The 21,197-nt window shown below is 36.4% G+C and overlaps 1 protein-coding gene across 1 annotated transcript in view; it reads left to right on the plus strand.

Moving 5' to 3' along the window:
- Positions 1–527: 527 nt before the first annotated feature.
- Positions 528–21,197, plus strand: part of LOC121410146 (MTRF1L release factor glutamine methyltransferase-like) — a 28,699-nt gene continuing 8,029 nt past the window's right edge. Inside the window, exons 1-6 of the mRNA XM_041602036.1 lie at positions 528–1,024; positions 9,568–9,659; positions 11,080–11,173; positions 11,356–11,469; positions 13,294–13,358; positions 14,839–15,006. Of these exons, the coding sequence (XP_041457970.1) occupies positions 665–1,024; positions 9,568–9,659; positions 11,080–11,173; positions 11,356–11,469; positions 13,294–13,358; positions 14,839–15,006 (893 nt within the window). The 5' untranslated portion in view covers positions 528–664. The remainder of the gene's footprint in view (positions 1,025–9,567; positions 9,660–11,079; positions 11,174–11,355; positions 11,470–13,293; positions 13,359–14,838; positions 15,007–21,197) is intronic.

A 21,197-nucleotide genomic window follows, 5' to 3' on the forward strand; every position in this document is an offset into this window, starting at 1 on the left:
GCTAGCGGAGCATAGCAGGTAGGCGGACCCGGCCCCCGCTCCCGTATTACTGGTAGTACCGTGCCGATGTCGACAGTACGTGAGCTGAGCTGTGACTGTGTCATTGGCTTAAAACGATTATCTTTAGTTCAATATTCTCGCCTGCGAGCTGCTCTGGCCTCTATATCAGATCAGAAACCATGATATACTGGTATCTGCCATAATTTTTTGACCAGTGTCTATCCTCACGGACCTCACAGATCCGGGCGATTTTTGAACATCATCAACATGTTATTGTTGAACTTGAGCTTTGATTTAGGCCCTAGAAGGAGTTTACTGAACTAAAACTTACTCTGAAGTCTGAAGAAGCTGAACAACACTGTCATGACTGTGTGACTGTCACTGCCCTGTCGATTCCAAATAATCTAGACTTCCTACTACTAGTAGTACTAGTCATTGCTAGTACACTACAAGTCATGCAAGTACAACTAACTAAGTTTTACAACTTGCTATACCGGTAGATCTAGGCTACTTAGGCTACTTAGGCCTAGCTGCTTATAGTGTTACTAATACTACAGGGAACCGGAAAAGTACTTCCTACTAGTTTCTACGTTACTTTGTAGTCATTACACACTTACGGCTGGATTGAAACATTTTTGATGACATCAAGTGATTTTCAGGGAACATGCTATTGTCTTTTAGGCCTAGATTAATTTCTAATGTTTTGAAAGGAGGGCTGTCTCTGGGACCCAAACATTATTTTACTTGTGATTGTTGGCGCCAGCGGAACTCGAAGTTGAAGACGAGAATTTCATCATCATCCTCCAATCAAGTCGGACTTCAACTTCAAGGTTTCGCTGATCAAAGACCAAAACATGATATTCAGCAGGAGCGAATAAGAACTTGCCTTTCATGGACATCAAATGGTGATGAAAGTGTGTCAAGAGTGGTTTCTAAACTGGTTGAAGAATTTGAAAATGAAGATGTTCCAGAAGCAGATGTTTCTGCTGAGTACATTGTTGCTCATGCTTTAGGAATTAAGCAGGTGGGTCTTGTACACGGTTTCTTCTTTTTCTTCTCATTTCCATTGAGTAGGATGGGGGGTTTTGGTGTCCGGACACTTAAAATTATTGAGACCTCTTTTGTGTTGGAATTAAACAAAACTATGAATTGAACAATTGTAATCATCATGATCATGAGAAGGCTTATTTGTCCTCTTATTGTCAAACACTTTGTATCGTCAGGTAAGTTCACCCTAAGCTAAGGGCCCCTTGTTTGCGCACACGTTTCTGTGCGATGCTAGAGAGAGAAGATGTGCAACGACCGCAAATTTACATGTAAGTGCAATGCATAGACAAGTACTATAAAAGAATCTTACTGAAAATGGTGCAAAAAGTGACGGCCTCAAACTAGGCCTGTAGCCTTTCTGATCAAAATCCCTGAATCGTGTGTAAAGTGAATAGGTGCGCAGACATGGGACCCCAAATATTTGTTCCAAAATGAAAATTACTGGCTTGGGTTTTCTGAAGAAAATCCTATTTTTCACCCAAATTTTATGAGACATTTGGCTCACTTGGTCATGAAAAATATAAGGAACATTAATCAACCGAAATAGAATGAAGGGAAAAAATTCTGGTTTGTGACATGCCCCCATACTAAAATTGTGGAAACTATGCATGTAACAATTTTTCAAATGGCTGTTTGAAATATATTGTCCGGACTCACAACCTGTTCGGACACAACAACTGAGAATTTCTCTTTGCAGTTCTAGATCTAGTCATATTTGGATGGGACCACAAGCACATGACATCTGGTACAAGGAATTAGGAATAAGATGCAATTTTATTTTGGGTCCAATATGGCCAATTCTAACATTGGTTCAACTTCGCCCACTATCCACATTGTCTAATGTTTTGTTCACTCACAATTTTGTCTGGATCTGGATGTGTATATTGCTGGACCAATTGGTATGAATGCAGCAGGTATTATGCAATGTCTGATAACCTGTTGGTCCAGTTGCCATTAACACTTTATATTCTATGAACAAGGTATGATATAACCTTGTTCTCTGAGTGTTAGTACTCCATATGTGGCAAAATAATGTTCGCAATGTTTGGCTTATTTTCTCTTTTTCTTTGGAACAAATGCTTGATTGTTTAACACTGTCAGATTCCATTACAGCTAATCATCATATAACTTGGCTCTTAAGTAAATTTGATTCTTTTTTTTATTTTTTATAAATTAAGAATAGAGATTGAAAAATGAAAATTTTCTCTCCATATTACTTTCAACCAATAGAGGGCGTACATAAAAACATGCCCCTAATTCAAGTTTTTGAGCACTCTGGTGATTACAAAATAATTTGCAACTGTAAGAAAATTAGTATTTTTGGTCACAAAAGTGTTATTTTAATAATTCTTTGTGTGACACTGCATTGGCATACCATAAGTCCTGCCTGTAGATTCCCCACAGGCAGGATGGTTGCAGTGAGCAAGTGCCCATTAAGTCTGTTTGGTCTGATTGTGTTAATTAGGCAAAATGAATGAAAGTTTAAAAGTGGGTAGGCCTATTACCAGACCAACTGCAGATGATTGCGTACTGAACAGGAATATAACATCCCCAGATGATGCAAGAGGGTAAGACTTGGATACACTCCAGGAATGGACAACTGACTCTTTAATGCAATTTCATCCACAAAAATGCCAGGTGATGCACATCTCAAATAAGAGACAAACATCCATAATGTCTTTTCCTTATGACATTAAGTTTTTAGAAGAACCTCTCCAGATGTAGGGTGGCTCCTGGAGTTAGATGGCTTGTTTAGGGTTCAACTACACAGGTGTAATCTGGACAAATTACAACAGAAGTCTCTCCGTTCAAGGTTATGGTTAGGGTGGAACAAAGGCCCAGTTTATCCTTTCAAAAAAATCTCATCAATTAACATAATCATTGACCAATCAGGAAATAGTGTATCCTCTGGGTGGACATATGTTTATCCACATTACATGAAACGTAGTTACAAATTAATGAATAATCAGCAAATAGTGTGTAGTGTATCATCTGGGTTTATGCATGTACCCTGTATCCACTAGTACATTACATATTATATAATACACAATAACACAGTGCATTAATGAGTATGTTAGATTCATAGACAGGGCAGTGGATCAATGTGTGCAACACAGAGAATTGATGGAGTGCATCTAAACCAGGTCAACTCCATGTCTAAACAAAAAGGTGAAATTTACAAATACTGAGCAGATGAACTGAATCGCATCAAACATTCCAACTTGAAAAGTTCTCTGACCTATGAAAATAAGACTCGACAGTGGGGAGCGCATGCGTTTTTACAGACTCCACCAAGTACATGTATCTAGGTGTTAATCTGCAGAGCAACTTAAAATGGAATCATGTGGATGTAATCATGTAATAACCAAGAAGGCTAACTCTGTACAGGGCTTTCTTCAGACGAACATGAGGGCCTGTCCACCAAAGACAAAGGTGTTGCTATACAAGACTCTGATACTCCCCGGGGGGGGGGGGGGGGCACTTCCATTCACGAGTGGATACCATGCACGACCATGGGGTCTCGAAAAGCACCCTAGACACGTAATTTCCATATTCTGAAAATGCACCCCTTAACAAGTATTGGCGTGTGAAACGCTACCCTTAACAAGTATTGGAAACAAAACGATAATCTTGGCAAATATTACCTGAAATGAACCCCTTAACAAGTACAGGAATGTTTTATTGTTAAGGTCCTTCGGTCGTCGCCTTTACCTTATTTGGTTTAGTGCGACCCCATCTTCTACACCTCACGCAAATCGGACTCAAACATGAAGTGTTGGGGCAAAAAGGACATCCTTTATAAATCATTTTAATTTTGTTTTATCATCCCCCAAATTCGACCCTAAACATGTAATCTTCCTATACCCTTTTTACACAGGCTAAAATTTCCTTAACCCCGTACTATAGGTGGGGCTAAATTGCCATTTAGCCCCACCTATAGTACGGGGTTAAGCTTAGCCCACTTTCTTTTTACACAGCATTTTTGCAAAGTGGGCTAACCCCACCTATAGTACGGGATTATTTGGCCCTGCAAAAAAGCAGGGTTATCCCAGCAATTGCGGTGCTAAGAGCGATAGTACGGGGTTAAGATCGCTAGTGTAAAACGAAAGTGGGCTAAGCTTAACCCCGTACTATAGGTGGGGCTAAATAGCAATTTAGCCCCACCTGTAGTACGGGGTTAAGGAAATTTTAGCGTGTGTAAAAAGTGTACGAGTGAAGTACTTGTACTCCGAATGATCGACAAAAACCACTAGTCCAGGGTTAGCGAGTTTCGTGTGTAAAAAGCAAGCATTCCTTATCCGGAGTTAGCAATAACAATTTGGCATGTGTGAAAAGGAAAAAAAAATAGTACGGGGTTAAGGATAGTACGGGGTTAGCGATAGTCCGGGGTTAAGAAAATCCTGTGTAAAAAGGGTACTAGCGAAATAGATACCCTTTATTCATTATTTTTGTGTTTTTGACACCCTTATCATGTTACGTACGTAACGTGCCCTATCGTGAAAAAGACATCCTTTTTACATGTTTTTTTGGTCGCGCATGGTATCCACTCGTCAATGTAAGTGGCCCCCCCGGGGATACTCCCTGTCTTGGAGTAAGCATTGCTGTGGTAGTTTGGGACCCATCCACACAAGAGAACATCAGAAAGTGTGCCTGTTTTGTCCTAGACTAACACCACACAAGTAGTTTAACATCTATGCTGCAGCTGCTCTAGTGGCCAAGTCTTCAAGAGAGGAGGGCTCAGCAGAAAGTTTATATGGTATACAGCATACTCCATGGCTCATTTCTCATTCCAGTAGCAGCGCCCAAATGTTGATGGATGGAATGGCATTAGACCAGTTGGCAATTTAACCTGTTAGACTACATTGTATGACATGATTGTTAAATCCAGAAAAGGAGTGCTCTTCTTTGCATGGAGTACATGTACAGTCCTCTTTGTTGAGTATAGTTGTACCTGATTAAGGCTGCAATCACAAAGACAACATGACATTTGGTGTTTGTTAAAAAATACCAGAAAAAATATAATTGTGAATTTTGAGGAAAATCCATATCAAAGTACTGTTAATAAAATTTAAAGATTTTTAATTTGTGATGTTACAATCCATATGATTACTCTGGAGTAGTTGCCCCACATTTTTTATGAAATGCATACATTTCAATTCTTTAATGGTTCATGATGAGTGATTTTTTTTTTGGAGTGGATGTGAAGTGATTTGTCATACAAAGGTCCAATATTAAATCATTTTGGAAAGAGTTCATTTTGCGACAGCCACCCCAATCCTAATATGTATAGCTTTTGTCTCACCTGCATAGCAGAGTGAGACTATAGGCGACTATAGGCGCCGCTTTTCCGACGGCGGCGATGACGGCGGCGTTAACATCAAATCTTAACCTGAGGTTAAGTTTTTGAAATGACATAACTTAGAAAGTATATGGACCTAGTTCATGAAACTTGACCGTAAGGTTAATCAAGTATTACTGAATATCCTAACAGAGTGTCATGTCACATGACCAAGGTCAAAGGTCATTTGGGGTCAATGAACTTAGACCATGTTGGAGGAATCAACATCAAAAATCTTAACCTGAGGTTAAGTTTTTGAAATGTCATCATAACTTAGAAAATATATGGACCTAGTTCATGAAACTTCGACATAAGGTTAATCAAGTATCACTGAACATCCTGCATGAGTTTCACGTCACATGACCAAGGTCAAAGGTCATTTAGGGTCAATGAACTTTGGCCGAATCGGGGGTATCTGTTGAATTCCCAACATAGCTTTGAAAGTTTATGGATCTGATTTATGAAACTTGGACATAATAGTAATCAAGCATCACTGAACATTTTGTGCAAGAGTCAGGTCTCATGATTAAGGTCAAAGGTCATTTAGCATTTTAGGGTCAATACAACTTTGGCCGAATGGGGGTTTCTGTTGAATTACCATCATAACTTTAAAGGTTTATTGGTCTAGTTCGTTAAACTTCGACATTAGAGTAATCAAGTATCACTGAACATCCTGTGCTTATTTTAGGTCACATGACCAAGGTCAAAGGTCAATGAACTTTGGCCGAATCGGGTGTATCTGTTTTATTACCATCATAATTTTGAAAGTTTATGGATCTGATTCATGAAACTTTGACATAAGAGTAGTCAAGTATCACTGAACATCCTGTGTGAGTTTCAGGTCACATGATCCAAGGTCAAAGGTCATGTAAGGTCAATGAACTTTGGCCATGTTGGGGTTTTTGTTGAATAACCATATCTCTGTAAGTTTATTGGTCTACATGTAGTTCATAAAAAGTGGACATAAGAGTAAGCATGTACCACTGAACATCTTGTGCGAGTTAGAGTAGTTTTCAAAGTCAGCACTGCTGCTATATTGAACCACGTGATGCAGGTGAGAAGGCAAGAGGCATTCCACTTGTTTCACTTTAGGTGGCTGTCGCCAATTTTTTATACGCCCGTCCTACGGGACGTATTATGGTATCACGCTTGGTGTCCGTCCGTCTGTCCGTCCTTTTCTTTGTAAACGCGATAACTTCAGTTTGACTTAAACCTACGCTGATATAATTTAGTGTGTATGTTACTAGCTAGCACCGATCCCAGGAAGCCTTTTGCTATTGAGGTCTAAAGGTCAAAGATCAAGATCAGTTAGACATGTTTTCATCTTACCCTTCTGAAGTCCTTGTTAACGTGATAACTTTAGCATAACCTAGGCTCAAATAATTTATTGTTTATGATACTAGCATGGATCCCAGTAAGCCTATTGATTTTGAGGTCAAAAGATCAAAGGTCAAGATCACAGTGACATGTTTTCAACTTACCGTACCCTTCTGAAGTCCTTGTCAAGCTGATGATATCGTATGCCCACTTATTCTTTTGTATCTTATATGAAAATTATGTTTGTTATTGAAATTTTATCCTCCATGAAAAAATTAAATTGACTACTGATTTAGTGTGTAAGATAATTATTTGTACAACATATGGTAATGAAGATAATTAGGATTTCATGTAAAAAAAAAACAAAAAAAGAGGATGAGAGGTCATCAGCCTACTGATGCATATTATCGATGGTGTGCATATAACTTTTTTTTTTTAAGGACAAGTCCACTCCAGCAAAAAGTTGATTTGAATAAAAAGAGAAAAAGCCAACAAGCATAACACTGAAAATTTCATCAAAATCGGCTGTAAATTAAGAAAGTTGTGATATTTAAAAGTTTCGCTTAATTTCACAAAACAGTCATGCACATCCTGGTTGGTATGCTGATGAGGAGACTGATGACTTCATCCACTCACCATTTCTTTTGTATTTTATTATATGAAATGAAATATTCAAATTTTCTCCTCATTGTCAAGTGAAACAATGATCAATTCCTCCCTGAACATATGGAATTAGCATATGGTTCAGTCAAGTTGGTTGTCAAATCTGTAAAAATTGAAATATTGTAGAATTCAAACAATAAAAAACAAAAGAAAATGTGAATGAAGGACATCATCATCTGCCTCATTTGCATGTCACTGAGTTGTGCATATCGCTGTTTTGTGAAAAATAAGCGAACTTTAAAATGTCAGAACCCCTATTATTTTACATCCGATTTTGATGAAATTTTCAGCATTATGCTAGTTTGATTTTTCTCTATTTATTCAAATCAACATTTTTTGGGGGTGGACTGTCACTTGACCTTTAATTGCTTAACTTCAAAATTCAATAACTTTTTTGTTAGCATTTTGCTCAATGAAGTCAACTTTATGTTGGGCAATTTATGAATGAAGTTGAGGAATGTGAACAGTAATTAACTCTACTATATAGATTGGAATGCTTATCACTTTTCCTTTGAGACCTCTAGTTTTTGTCTCACCTGCATAGCAGAGTGAGACTATAGGTGCCGCTTTTCCGACGGCAGCGGCGTCAACACCAAATCTTTTTGAAGTTTTTGAAATGACAGCATAATTTAGAAAGTATATGGACCTAGTTCATGAAACTTGGCCATAATGTTAATCAAGTATTACTGAACATCCTGATTGAGTTTCATGTCACATGACCAAGGTCAAAGGTCATTTAGGCCTTTTTAGGGTCAATGAACTTAGACCATGTTGGGGGAATCAACATCAAAATCTTAACCCAAGGTTAAGTTTTTGAAATGCCATCATAACCTAGAAAATGTATAGACCCAGGTGGGTGTTTCATAAAGCTGTTCGTAAGTTAAGAGCGACTTTAAGAACGACTGGTGATCCTTTCTTTTGGTAAATGCTGTACACCATTGGTGATGGTTTAGCGCGTAAGAAAGGTTCGCCAGTCGTTCTTAACTTACAAACAGCTTTATGAAACACCCACCAGTTCATGAAACTTGGACATAAGGTTAATCAAGTATCACTGAACATCACATGACCATGGTCAAAGGTCATTGAGGGTAAATGAACTTTGGCCGAATTGGGCGAATTTGGGGTATCTGTTGAATCACCATCATAACTTTAAAAGTTATTTTATCTGATTCATGAAACTTGAACATAATAGTAATCAAGTATCACTGAACATCCTGTGCAAGTTTCAGGTTACATGATCAATGTCAAAGGTCATTTAGGGTCAATGAACTTTAGCCAAATTGGGGGTATTTGTTGATTTACCATCATAACTTTGAAAGTATATTGGTCTAGTTCATAAAACTTGGACATAAGAGCCATCAAGTATCACTGAATATCCTGTGCGCATTGTAGATCACATGACCAAGGTCAAAGGTCAATGGACTTCGGCCATAATGGGAGTATCTGTTGAATTACAATCATAACTTAGAAAGTTTATGGATCTGACTCATGAAACTTGGACATATTAGTAATCAGGTATCATTGAACATCTTGTGCAAGTTTCAGGTCACATGATCAAGGTCAAAGGTCATGTGAGGTCAATGAACTTTGGCCACGTTGGGGGGTATTTGTTGAATTACCATCATATCTCTGTAAGTGTATTGGTATAGTTCATAAAACATGGAAATAGATTAACCAAGTATCACTGAACATCTTGTGCAAGTTAAAGTAGTTTTCAAAGTCAGCACTGCTGCTATATTGAATCGCGTGATGCAGGTGAGACCGCCAGAGGCATTCACTTGTTTTTTTTTACATGATCTCTGGGGGTGTTTCACAAAGATTGAAGTATGACTTAGAGTCACACCCAAAAACCGAGTTGCGTACGGTATGAATGAAAGGCTTGATCGCATTGTTCAGATCTTGTCATGAGGATGCACACTACTGCGTATGTATCAGTAAGATTGCGTGTTGCATATCATGTACTCGTCGGCATTCAAGTGCGACCTAAGTCATACTTAAATCTATGTGAAACACCCCCCTGAACTTACAAAGGTAGATGGAGTAGTACCTTGTGCATCTAAGCTCATCAATTTTATATGATGTGGTGGTCAATAGAGCAGTCTTTATTCTCTGAAAGCATCTATCAACATATACTGGGATATCTTTAGGTCTTGTAGTAATATATCACCTATAATTTATCAAATGTATCTTATTCAATGTAGCTTTCAGATTTTGCAAGAATTGACCAAACAAAGATCTTGTCTTCTGATGAAAGAAAGAGGATCACTGACTTAGCCATTCAGAAATTGGCAAGGTAATTCAAACATGATGTAATGTTAATGTGCTAGTTGCTAAATTTTCAAAACAATTTTAGCTCAGATAATAAGTATGCTGTATTATTTTGGCTAGTACTTTGGTAGCCCCAGGGATTTTGTCAGGAATAACTTGGGTGCTGCCTGGGGGGGGGGGGGGGCAGTCAAATGTATTGCTGTACACATGCGTCCAAACACCACCTAGATGAGTTTTTCTCTGTGTGCAAAATAACCCCCCAAACAAGTTTATCGTGGGCTTTATTGACACATTTTGGCCCGTAAACAAGTTGTCGCCAGAATATGACCCTGGGGAAAAAAACATACCCTAAAACTTGTTTGGCTAGTCTTTAAAAAAAAAACTTTGGAAAAAATACCTTTAATACGTTAGACCCTACGATTGACCACTTTCAAAACTACCCCTTTTTTTTAAATCACGGCCCGCGTCCAAAACTGAAGAAACACCCCTTTAATCATGTTTTTTTGGTCATGTGCGTGTACAGCAATATTTGACTGACCCCCTCCCAGGGGTGCTGCGTGCTACCCCCAAGTCCTCAACTAGCCTAAAGTTACGGTAAATGGAAAAAAATACAGGCAATGTAAAGTAAAAGAAAAAATGATTACTTGATCCAATTATTTGTAACTGAAATACTCTCTATTAGATATTCGTATCCCATTCCAATATGCTTTTAGATTTTACATGCAAAATTCTCTTTACTTTAAATGTGTTTTATTAAATGATAATGAACAGTTTACAAGTGTGTAAATTGTGGTGATGCTGTGAATTTGAAGGTATCTATAATAATATGCAACTAGTGCTGAATGCTTTTGCATATCATTATGAAAGCCCTTGATGCCGTCATCACTAATATTTTTTTTAATAAAACAGGTCAGTAGAATGAATTGGCTGTGGAAATCAGCTTTCTATAATGACGTCAATGGGGTGTCTACTATGTGTGCCTAAGAAAGTGCATCAAAATCCCTGCCATAGACTTTTTTTTTGAATAAATGTGTATTTCAAATATCGTCTCGGGTTTTGTGGCTATGGTGAAAATGATTCACCCAAAATGCACAGTGCAGCTCACTAAATGCACAGCGCTGCACTCCAAAATGTACAGATTGAAGCATGAACTTGTGATTTGGTTGAGCACTCACCAAGGAAATAAAAATACACAGGGCCGGGTCATGGCCAATTCGCCCTGGAAATGATCAAAAGTGCCCCAGAAATAATGAAAAAGAACCCCTGAAAATCCCCATTCACTAATATTATTAAAGCTCATCCAAAGGAGCAGATTGAGGCAGTACTTAGGTTTTGAAAAGTCACCTCCCCCCCTGAAAACCCCCCCAACCATTGCTTGGTACTCGCTATTTACTATTGGCTACATCCTTGAACCTGTTTTATGATATGATTTGACATGTTAACAGAGTACCAATGCAGTATATTATAGGAGAATGGGATTTCCGTGACATCACTCTCAAGATGAAGCCTCCAGTTTTTATACCTAGACCAGAGACAGAGGTAAGAAACTTTGATGATAACCACCCCACCTTGGTTGTGTTTAAATGAACATATTCAAATGTACATGTTCTCTGTAAGCATGTAAAGTGCAGTAGTAGTATTTGATACCCAACTTGGTTAAAATAGAATGATTGCTCTTATAAACTTGAATTATTTATTAATCTGCCATTTTGTATCCCAAGATGTTGGTAGATCTACTTGTCAGTCATTATGAAGAGGATGAAGAACTTAGAATTCTTGAAGTTGGGTGTGGTTCTGGTGCCATTTGTCTCTCACTCCTCTGTGAATTTGAAAAGGTAAGAGACTAATATTTTATTTCACTTTCATTCATTCCTTTCATTTATTTTCCATTGAAAACATAAGTAAAGCAAATACATACAAAATTTACAAGTAAAAAATTGGAAGGGCCCCAAGAAAAGCATAGCTTGCAAGTATGGGGCCCTGTACAAAATAAAGATATAGACAAATTTTAATCAAATAAAGTGTAACTTAATAAAAATGAACAGCATAGCTCATACATATACAAGCACACTCGGATCAATGCACCAATGTACACCCCATGCTGAACATCGCAAAAGAATGAAGAGTATTAAAGCAAGGAAGGGAGAGATGGCAAAAAAAAGTGAAGAAAACCAAAAAAGACAGGGAGAGAGAGTGGGGAGAAGGAACAAAATGGCTTTTACTTGGTGAACATCAAGCATTTATTTTTTTACGTGAAAATTAGAATTTTTTAAAAGTTGAGGAACCGTTTACATTGCAGGGCAACATATTCCAATCATGGACACCCTAAAATCTTCCAGTATGTTGAGTTAATAAAACTTGGACATTATTAAGAGCCATCAAGTATCACTGAACATCTCATACGAGTTTTAGGTTACATGACCAAAGTCAAAGGTCATTTAAGGTCATTGAACTTTGGCCATTTTAGAGGTAATTTTTATATTGCTGTCATAACTTTCAAAGTTTGTAGTGTATAAAATGTGGATATAGGGGTATTTAAGTATCACTGACAAATTTTAGGTCACATGATCAAGGTCAGATGTCAAAGAATGTAGTATTGTATCATTATATGAATGTGTTTTCTTTATGAATAAGTATTTCATAGTAGTTTTCAAAGTCAGTACTTCTTCTGTATTGAATTGTGTGATGCAGGTGAGACTGCCAGAGGTGCTCCACTTGTTTCTTCTATTATTCTGTGGAGAAACAAGTATGACATGAATTATGAAATGTAAACCCCCCCTTCAGTTAAAATGGCAAAAGTTAAAGATAAATGCTTGAGATGTCTGAAATGAACTTTAGTTAACTTTAATTTGTTTCATTTTATGTCCTCAGATCCAGCTGGCACAAACAGCATAAAGGTTATATACACACAAAATCTTTGTGAATTATGTTTTATACTCGCATTTTATCACTGTTCTTTTTGTCTCACCTGAAAAAAGTTTTGCAGAGAACTAGTGATCACTTTTGCCGTTAGTCTGTTACCAAAATCTTAAAGTTTTTTTGTTCAACTTGCTATGATTTCTTTATTTCAGCATCGATTAAAAAGTTCATACTTGGTACATAGGATCCTTGGGTAATACCACGTGTGATTCCATTAGAATGATGGGGTCAATGATCATCTAGGGGTCAAAAGGTCAAATAATGTCATGCCCATCCTTTTTTTATAAAGTTTTTGTCTACCTTGCTCTCATTTCATTATTTCTGCATCAATTTTTATCACACTTCAACTTGGTTCAAGTAATCCTTGGGTAGTCCCACATGTTGATGATGATGGGCCAAAATGGGCAAGTTTTTGAAATTGCTCTCATTTCTTTTTTCTGCATCAGTTGTGTTTACTCTAGGTAAAAGTAGCCATTGGGCAATTCCACAAGTATGTTCATGATTATGATAAGGTCAAAGGTCATTGAGGGGTCAAAAGACCATATTGCATATTCTATCGATTGTGATATCAGGCGAGACTTTTAGACCTTTGATTTGTTTTATTTGAATTCCTATATTAATAAACATGAAAACTTACTATGGAGATGCTAATCAATGAAGAGATAGTAATCCTTATAAATCTTGATTCTGTGTACTTTCATTTCATCTTGCTTATTAATACCTTGTTCAATTTTACTTAGGCACACATAACAGCAATAGATGCAAGTAAGGATGCTGTTAGGCTAACACAAGAAAATGCCTTAAGGTAATTGCCACTTATGTCACTCTTTCCCTTTCGCTTCTAAACAATTTTTTTCTGAGATCTTAGGTCTTCAATCAGGTGAGTGCTGCAAAAATTTGCATAGTGGTAGTGTGCAATAAAATCTACAAGGATGTATGATTAATTTTTTCGAAAAAAATATGATTTTTCATTTAATAAATTCATTATGCTAATTTATGCATGAAATAAAACATTTGCTCTAATCAACCATCATACAAGCCCAAAACTGCTCCTATGTATCTCATTGTTTTTTAATTTCTTATGTATTTCTTTGTTTTTTAACTTTTTTTTTTAATGCTTTTTCAATGGAAATTGTTGCAGACTTAATTATGATCATAAACAAGACAAAATTTAATAATTAAGTTTAATCAGGAAATGAAGAAATAATGATACAGGGCAATTCCAAGCAAAAGTGGAAATTTTCCAAAAAATTGTATTGGCTCAATTTCAAATCTGGATCAAATTTTCTATCAAAACTCATATGGAATTTCATAAATACAAAAGCGTGGCATAATTAGCCACAATTTTTTTTCTTACGCATCTCCTTATAGGAGAAGCGGAACCATACAAGAAATTCTATACATGGGACTACATATATTGATTTTTACTTAATTTCAATTTAACAGAAAACTATTGCTTGTTTTGTGAAATTTTGGATAATTTGAAGGTCATCATTTTACATCATATCAAACAAAAATTTTGAAATGTAAGTTCAATTTTAGGTTGTTTTATGAGTGGATATTTCTCATGTCACTCCGTAACCGGGAATGGGTTTACGTTTTAAGTCGTAATTAATGAAATAATTCACCAATTGTTTAATGTAATGCAGCATATTAAAGCCAGAACAACATAGAATCCAATCAATAAATCAAAATTATGATAGCAATTCAAAATTCACAGAGTTTGAGCAATATGTTTTCTCCTCAAATATGCATGTCCATTTTGCGTCACTCCGTAACCATGATTATGAATATTCATATCTCATTAATTCAGTGGATCAAAATAATGAATTTTATTATTTTGAAAAGTGGGTTTTATCAACTACTGTCAGGTACCATTTCTTTGCAAATAACTATTCAAATATGGGTGATATCTTTGTTTGAATGCAAGCAAATTTCTTCTGAATGTCACTCCGTAACCGTGGAACTGCCCTACATAGTTTGGTTAAATACACAATTTGCATTGGATTTGTACATGAATTCACTTTTATGAGTAGTTTTGGGTCTGACATGCACTTTATTATGTTGTGTAATTTCATAACTGCGTATCCGGGCATCGCGAATTTGGTCTCAAAATTTGTGAGAGATTTGAAAATAATAAGTCAGCGAGCGGCACCTATAAAAAAAAATCAACAACAACAAACCGAAATCTTCAATGACTTCAGTAATATCATTTCTGTACCTTTTATGAGTTATCTATAATTACTCAATTTAAGATTTCCACTCTCCTTTTTGAAACATTGCAGGCATGGTCTAAGCAATCGTCTCAGTGTTCACCACTCTGCTCTGACTAATGAGAGTCCTCTACGTCTTGATTCCAAGTACGGAAACAGATACCAGTATGATGCCATTGTCAGCAATCCACCTTACCTTTTCACCAAGGATATGGATGACCTTGACCCAGAAATCTTAAGGTCAGTATCTTTTCTCCCTGTTGACATTTATAGAAGCTTTACAGAAACAATTGCATGAGAAACAATTTGAAGTGAAATTCCCTTCCTAAGTTCTGATTGTACGAAAATACCTAACGGGCGATTACTGGCTAAAGCTCACATCAAGTTTCTCGAAATAGATGTATATTTTGGGGTGACGTTTGTTATTCTGTAGGTTTGTTATTCCAAAGCTTCAAATATTCCAAAGGTTTGTTATTCCGAAGGTTCGTTAGTCTGAAAACAAAATAATGTTTGTTAGTCCGAAAACGAAATCAGGTTTGTTAGTCTGAAAAAGAACAAGCGTTCATTAGTCGGAAAATGAAATAAGGCTTGTTTTTCCGAAAGTGAAATAAACCTATTTTAGTAACAAAAACATTGTTGCAATTAAAATATAATGAGATTTTATGCATTATGAGTCTCAGTGGAGGATGACACCTGTGTTGCCAAAGCATTGTATTGTATCCAGAAGTGGCATGGAACAAACATCTTGATTTTATCTGAGCAGTTCCCGCATGCCTGAGCAAATGGATTAAGAATGTTAGGGACTGTGTGTTAGTCACCCATGAATAACTCAAGATGAGGACAATTCTTTTTTTCTTGGGGGGGGGGGCATTATTTAGGGAAATATACTTTAATGAATCTATGACAATGAAACGGACAGTATCAAGTAGTAGTTCATGATTAAATGTTCATTGAACATAAGGCTGGTAATGACAGCATAACTTAGAAAGTATATGGACCTAGTTTAGTAGTTTATGAAACTTTAGTTAATCAAGTATTACTGAACATCCTGCCTGAGGTTCGAGTAAGCTTGTAACCGATTTTGCAATCGGCAACCGATTTCATTCGATTTTACTACAATCGGCGATCACTTGCCGATCTTCGATCAAGCCCCTTGAAGGAAAAAATCGGATTAAAAAAATCGGCGTAGATCTAGTTACAGTGCGTGATTGTTCAGAACATATTTCAAGATTGTTTTTGAGGTGCTAGCTATTTAGTGGTCGCATTAATCAGGAAGAAAGACGTGGTATTATCTATTAGATATTGGCAATGTTGGAGGTAATTATCAAATTGCCATCATAACTTCCAAAGTTTATGGGTATAGTTAATGAATTGTTGATTATGCAGGTGAGACTGCCAGAGGCGCTCCAATTGTTTTCTTTCAAGATTATATATCTTGGTTGCCAAAGGGAAAAATTTTTCAATGTGGAGATTTACTCAGTAAGTCCTTGTTAATTCTCACTATTTGATTGACAAAGTAGACTTTTGTTTCTTGCATTGTCATACAAAATGAAATGTTGGTAAGGGTGGTTAGGGAAAATACAGTGGATGGAAGTACAAAACAACCAATAGGAACAAGTTGTTCATTATTGACTAAGTGATACGTACTTGGAACATAATGATGAATGCTCTTTATTCCTTCTGAACATTGATGCAATAGAAAATTATGTCACAATATAGTAGTTCATGAAAATGTATGATGCTTACATGGAACGTAAGATTATCTTTCTTGGTTGTTGAAGGGAAACGTTTCTCAGTGTGGAGCTATTTACTCAGTAAGTCCTTGTTACTCCTCACTTATTGGATGAAAAAGTAAAATTTTGCAAGTCGTACAAAACAAATGCTGGGAAGGGTGATTAGGTAAAATACACTTAGATGGATGGGAGTACAAAACAGCAAGTAGGAACAAGTTCATAATCAACTAAGTGATACTTAACATGGCACATGATGAAACCTATTGAAAAAAGTAACATCAAATAATGGGGTAGGTAAGAAAAAAAAGTTTTAAAGTCATGTGATAAATGGTACATCATGATGATACCTGTTTCACTCATGCAGATTTATCAAGATACTTAAAACAAACACAGCTATAGTTGTATCTACTCAAAGCTAGTTTGTATCCACATTTTACGATCATATTGCTCTCTTGATTTCAAGGCTTCATGGTTATGATAATGGCTGAACAACCTTGTGGTGGAGCTGTTTTGTCTGTTAAAATCAGTGAGATAAAGTACCCTTAAAATCTCTCTGAATTGGTATTCTGAGAACAATTTTATCTTCATTGTCTCACCTGCATAGCAGAGTGAGACTATAGGCGCTGTTTTTCCGACGACGGCGTCAACACCAAATCTTAACCTAAGGTTAAATTTTTGAAATATCATCATAATGGACGTAGTTCATGAAACTCGGACACAAGATTATTCAAGCATTACTGAACACCCTGCCGGAGTTTCAAGTCACATAACCAAGGTCAAAGGTCATTTTGGGTCAATAAACTTAGGCCAAGTTGGGGGTATCTGTTGAATTACCATCATAAATTTAAAAGTTTATGGATCTGATTCATGAAAATTGGACATAAGAGTAATCAAGTATTACTGAACATCCTGTGCGAGTTTCAAGTCACATGATCAAGGTCAAAGTTCATTTAAGGACGTTCCACAGTTTAAGTGAAATCCATGTCATTTTCACCAAACTTTGCACATAGATACTTTAGAACCTGAATATTTGAAATATGCAAAAATTAACATAGGTCCATGTGCTTGATAGTTTGCTATAGAGCTTCAAAGTTTACCTAAAGGGATGTTCTTACGAATTGAGCATTCAAAAGAATTTGGCATTTTTAGACCTCGCAAGATCACTACAATGAGTTTAAACCTCTACTCAGTCAAAATACATGAAAAAGTCATCAAATTTTGCAAGAGAGTTAATAATTGTATTGTTGAATGGAGAATCTATTTATAGTGCTATTGTTTGCAATTTTAATTCTAACAGCACTGTCAGTTCTTAAAAACGGCGTAAAGTTCTATGTGAAGAAAAAAATCAAAACCAATCTACCATTCATTCAAACTCGGGGTCATATTCGTGATTCTTGGCAGCACTGCAGAGTAAAGTATTTTAAAATTATAGACATATTTTTAAAAATGGTCTGTAAAATAATTCCAGTTTTTGTATTTTTGAATTACCATCGCAACAAAATTAGAACAATGCATAAAAGGGGAACTCCCCCCCCCAAAAAAGAGAATTTGAGCAAAATATAATTTAAAGGGAAAACAAAATAGATTAAAGAATAGAAATAAAAACAAAAGAGAAAAAATGAAGGAAGAAAATACAAAGAACATGAAAAGAAAAAGAAAATTTAAAATGATAAAAGAAAAACAAAAGGACAAACCCCAAAAAATGAAAAGAAAGAAAAAATCCTACCTTTGGAGCTTTAAAACTAAGTCACTACCAATCGTGATAACAATAATCAGCAATTTTACTGTAATGACTCATATCATTTGGTAATGATCATGAAGTTTGCTCATAATGGAACATGTGCACACGGCAAAATAATGGGTTTCCCCAGTCTTTGTCATCTGCAAATTTCACTATGTCAAACCAGTCAACGTATGTGCACAGTGTATTTTAGAGCGTAAGATGGCAGCCCCCATAGCCAAACAAGTTACCTGGCGATAAGTTATTGGTAAATTCACTAAATTGGCACAGATTTTACAAGTTTCCACTGTTTTTTGACTGGTTTGACCTTGTACGAGAGATAATTGGCCATTAATGGTAATTTATCCAAAATTTACCGTCATTTTACTTTTTCAATTTCAAACAATCACTTGCCCTGGGCATGCGGGTTTGTCGCGCCCTAGTTTTAGCAACTTCATAACCTGAGGAACCATACTTTTGAGGGTGTTTTCTTTGAGACACCCAATACTGGACTTGTGCATTCTCATTAACATTCTTCAAGGTTTGCAACAGAGCATTGAGTCTAGAATTGTCCAGGTCATCTCCATAGAATACGGTCAGTCTTTTCAAATTCTTTTTAGGGAAGTCCACATTGTTGATGCTGCTCATGATCAGCCGCTCAATCGACTGTATGATGGGCGATGCCTTGTCAACAATTCTGTCTTTTAACTTGTTTACCGCCACATCTAACGCCATGTTAACTTGCTGACAGTGAAAATCTTTTGGTGTTTCGAATCTGTGTGAATCAGATTCCTACAGCCTTCGAGATGCCCTAGATTGATGTAGGAGGCGTGGTCCATCTGCATTGCACTTGGTCACCAGCTGCTCATCATCGCTGAATATTCCTGCAAATTGGTCATCTCTTTAAAGGGCCTTGATCTCTTACCGCAAATCCAACCATCTCCATTCCTTCACTAACATACACACTCTCGTGTTGTAGCCCTTTCCATAGTCTGTCTGTAACCTTAAACAAGTGATGAGCAACTATCTACTGAAATAACAATAAAAAGAGGTCTTTCTTCAACACTTTACAAAGGACATTTAGCTGCTTCATGAGAATACACACCGACATCTGTTCTGTTGTGCTAACATAGATCTGTTGTTTAGTCAGCCATGATTCCAATAGTACCATGCTCTTTGATCTCCCTGATTACATTCCTGAGAATACTGTTTGTCATCTCCTTAACAATCTCATGTTGTGTCTTTACCAAGTTCTAACTCGTTTTCCTTTTCACCAGTCTTCTTTTAGTCCTCAGATTGAAGACTGTGAAGCTAGTCAAGATTTGACTCAGTATCATGGAGAGGCAATCCCTGATGTTCCAAGTAGTCGATATATGAAATAATCGTTATCAAAACACCAGGTTGCTGAACCATCTCTTGTCCTTGTTCCCTCCTTCATTGACTGAAACTGATAACTAGCATGACGATGGGATGAGCTGTTTTAGTGTTTCTTGAACTAGTGCTGCAGCCGAACCGCCGAACCGAACGGAAGTTCGCCAAACTTGGCACTTCCGAACCAGACCGTAACCGAACGCCAAGGCCTGGTTCGGAAGTTCGGTAAAAAGAAAAAATGTTAATATGCAATGCGTAAGTGCGATGACTACATAGATTTAAGTATAAAATTAAACAAAAAAATATTGGTTAGTGATTGTGCACAAAGAGAATTCCACTCAATATATTTTTAAAATCCACTATGACAGCTCCCATCACGTCTTTGATTGAACTGTTATCAACTTAAGAATATTTTATTAACATAAATATATTTTTTCTTGATAAAATGAGGGGACATTTGAAGCTAAACTCGGTATAAAAGTGTGGTGTAATTACGTATTGCCATAATCGATCGTGATCGTAATCGGACCTAATCATTTTGTATTTAATAAAGAAAAAGAACCAGACATAAATTCATTCCTCGTAAATGACAAAGTATGACAGTTTCGGTCCCGTGTTTGATTAAATTTTTATCATTTTCAATTTTTTTATAAACATGAATATATTTTTTTCCTTATAAAATGTGGGGACATTTTAAGCTTAGCTCAGTTAAAAAGTGTAGTTGAATTACGTATTGCTGTAATCGGACGTACATTTAATTGTTTTGTATTTAAAAAAAGAAAAAGACGACAAATTAATTCCTTGTGACTGACAAAGTAATGGTAAAGTATATATATTCCACCTTCTGAAATTTCCATATTAATATAAAAGATAAATAAATAAGATATGAAGGAATGAGTGTGAGAAAACAGCAAATATAAAAATTCAAACCAAATCAACGCATGTTCCCTGATCGATGTTCCGGAAATGGTTGGTAAGGAAAGTTGAAACAGGAAGTCCAAACAACCTGCTCTCGGTTGCTATTATACAGGTAAAATTCGTATTCCGAACTTGAAACGTTTTTCCATTGTCAATATTTTCTTAAAAGTGGTTTAATCTGGTCAATTACTGAAAATGAAATGATAAATTATCAGTTCCGTCTTAGTTCTGGCGATCAACGCCGGGTGATTTCACAACACTAAAATACAGTGTACAGTCCCATGTACTCATTTTCGTGTTGGAAATATGTTTGAAGTCACGTAGCGTCGATCTTTCTGGACCAAGAATGGACTGATATTTTATCTTTTTAAAGTACCGGTAATTCATTGACCAGATTTCACCACTTTTCAGAAAATAGGGACTTTCTATAACACTCATATTCTTTGGAATGTGAATTTTACCGGTATAATAACAGTTGAGTGGTGGTTGTTTGTCTACTGTTTCAACATTCCCGATCAACACTTTCCAATTTGAGAAGCTGCGTTGGCAATGACATCGTAATTAGGCCTGGGACGATTGTCATTTTCACCATTCGATTATTTCCTGAAAAAATTATTGAATGATTCGATTGTTCGTTGGGGAATCACGTCTTTTAAGTCACAATAGGTGACCTAATTTATGGTGACCCC

This window comes from Lytechinus variegatus, chromosome 3 (assembly GCF_018143015.1).
Source record: "Lytechinus variegatus isolate NC3 chromosome 3, Lvar_3.0, whole genome shotgun sequence".
In the NCBI taxonomy this organism is placed as follows: domain Eukaryota; kingdom Metazoa; phylum Echinodermata; class Echinoidea; order Temnopleuroida; family Toxopneustidae; genus Lytechinus; species Lytechinus variegatus.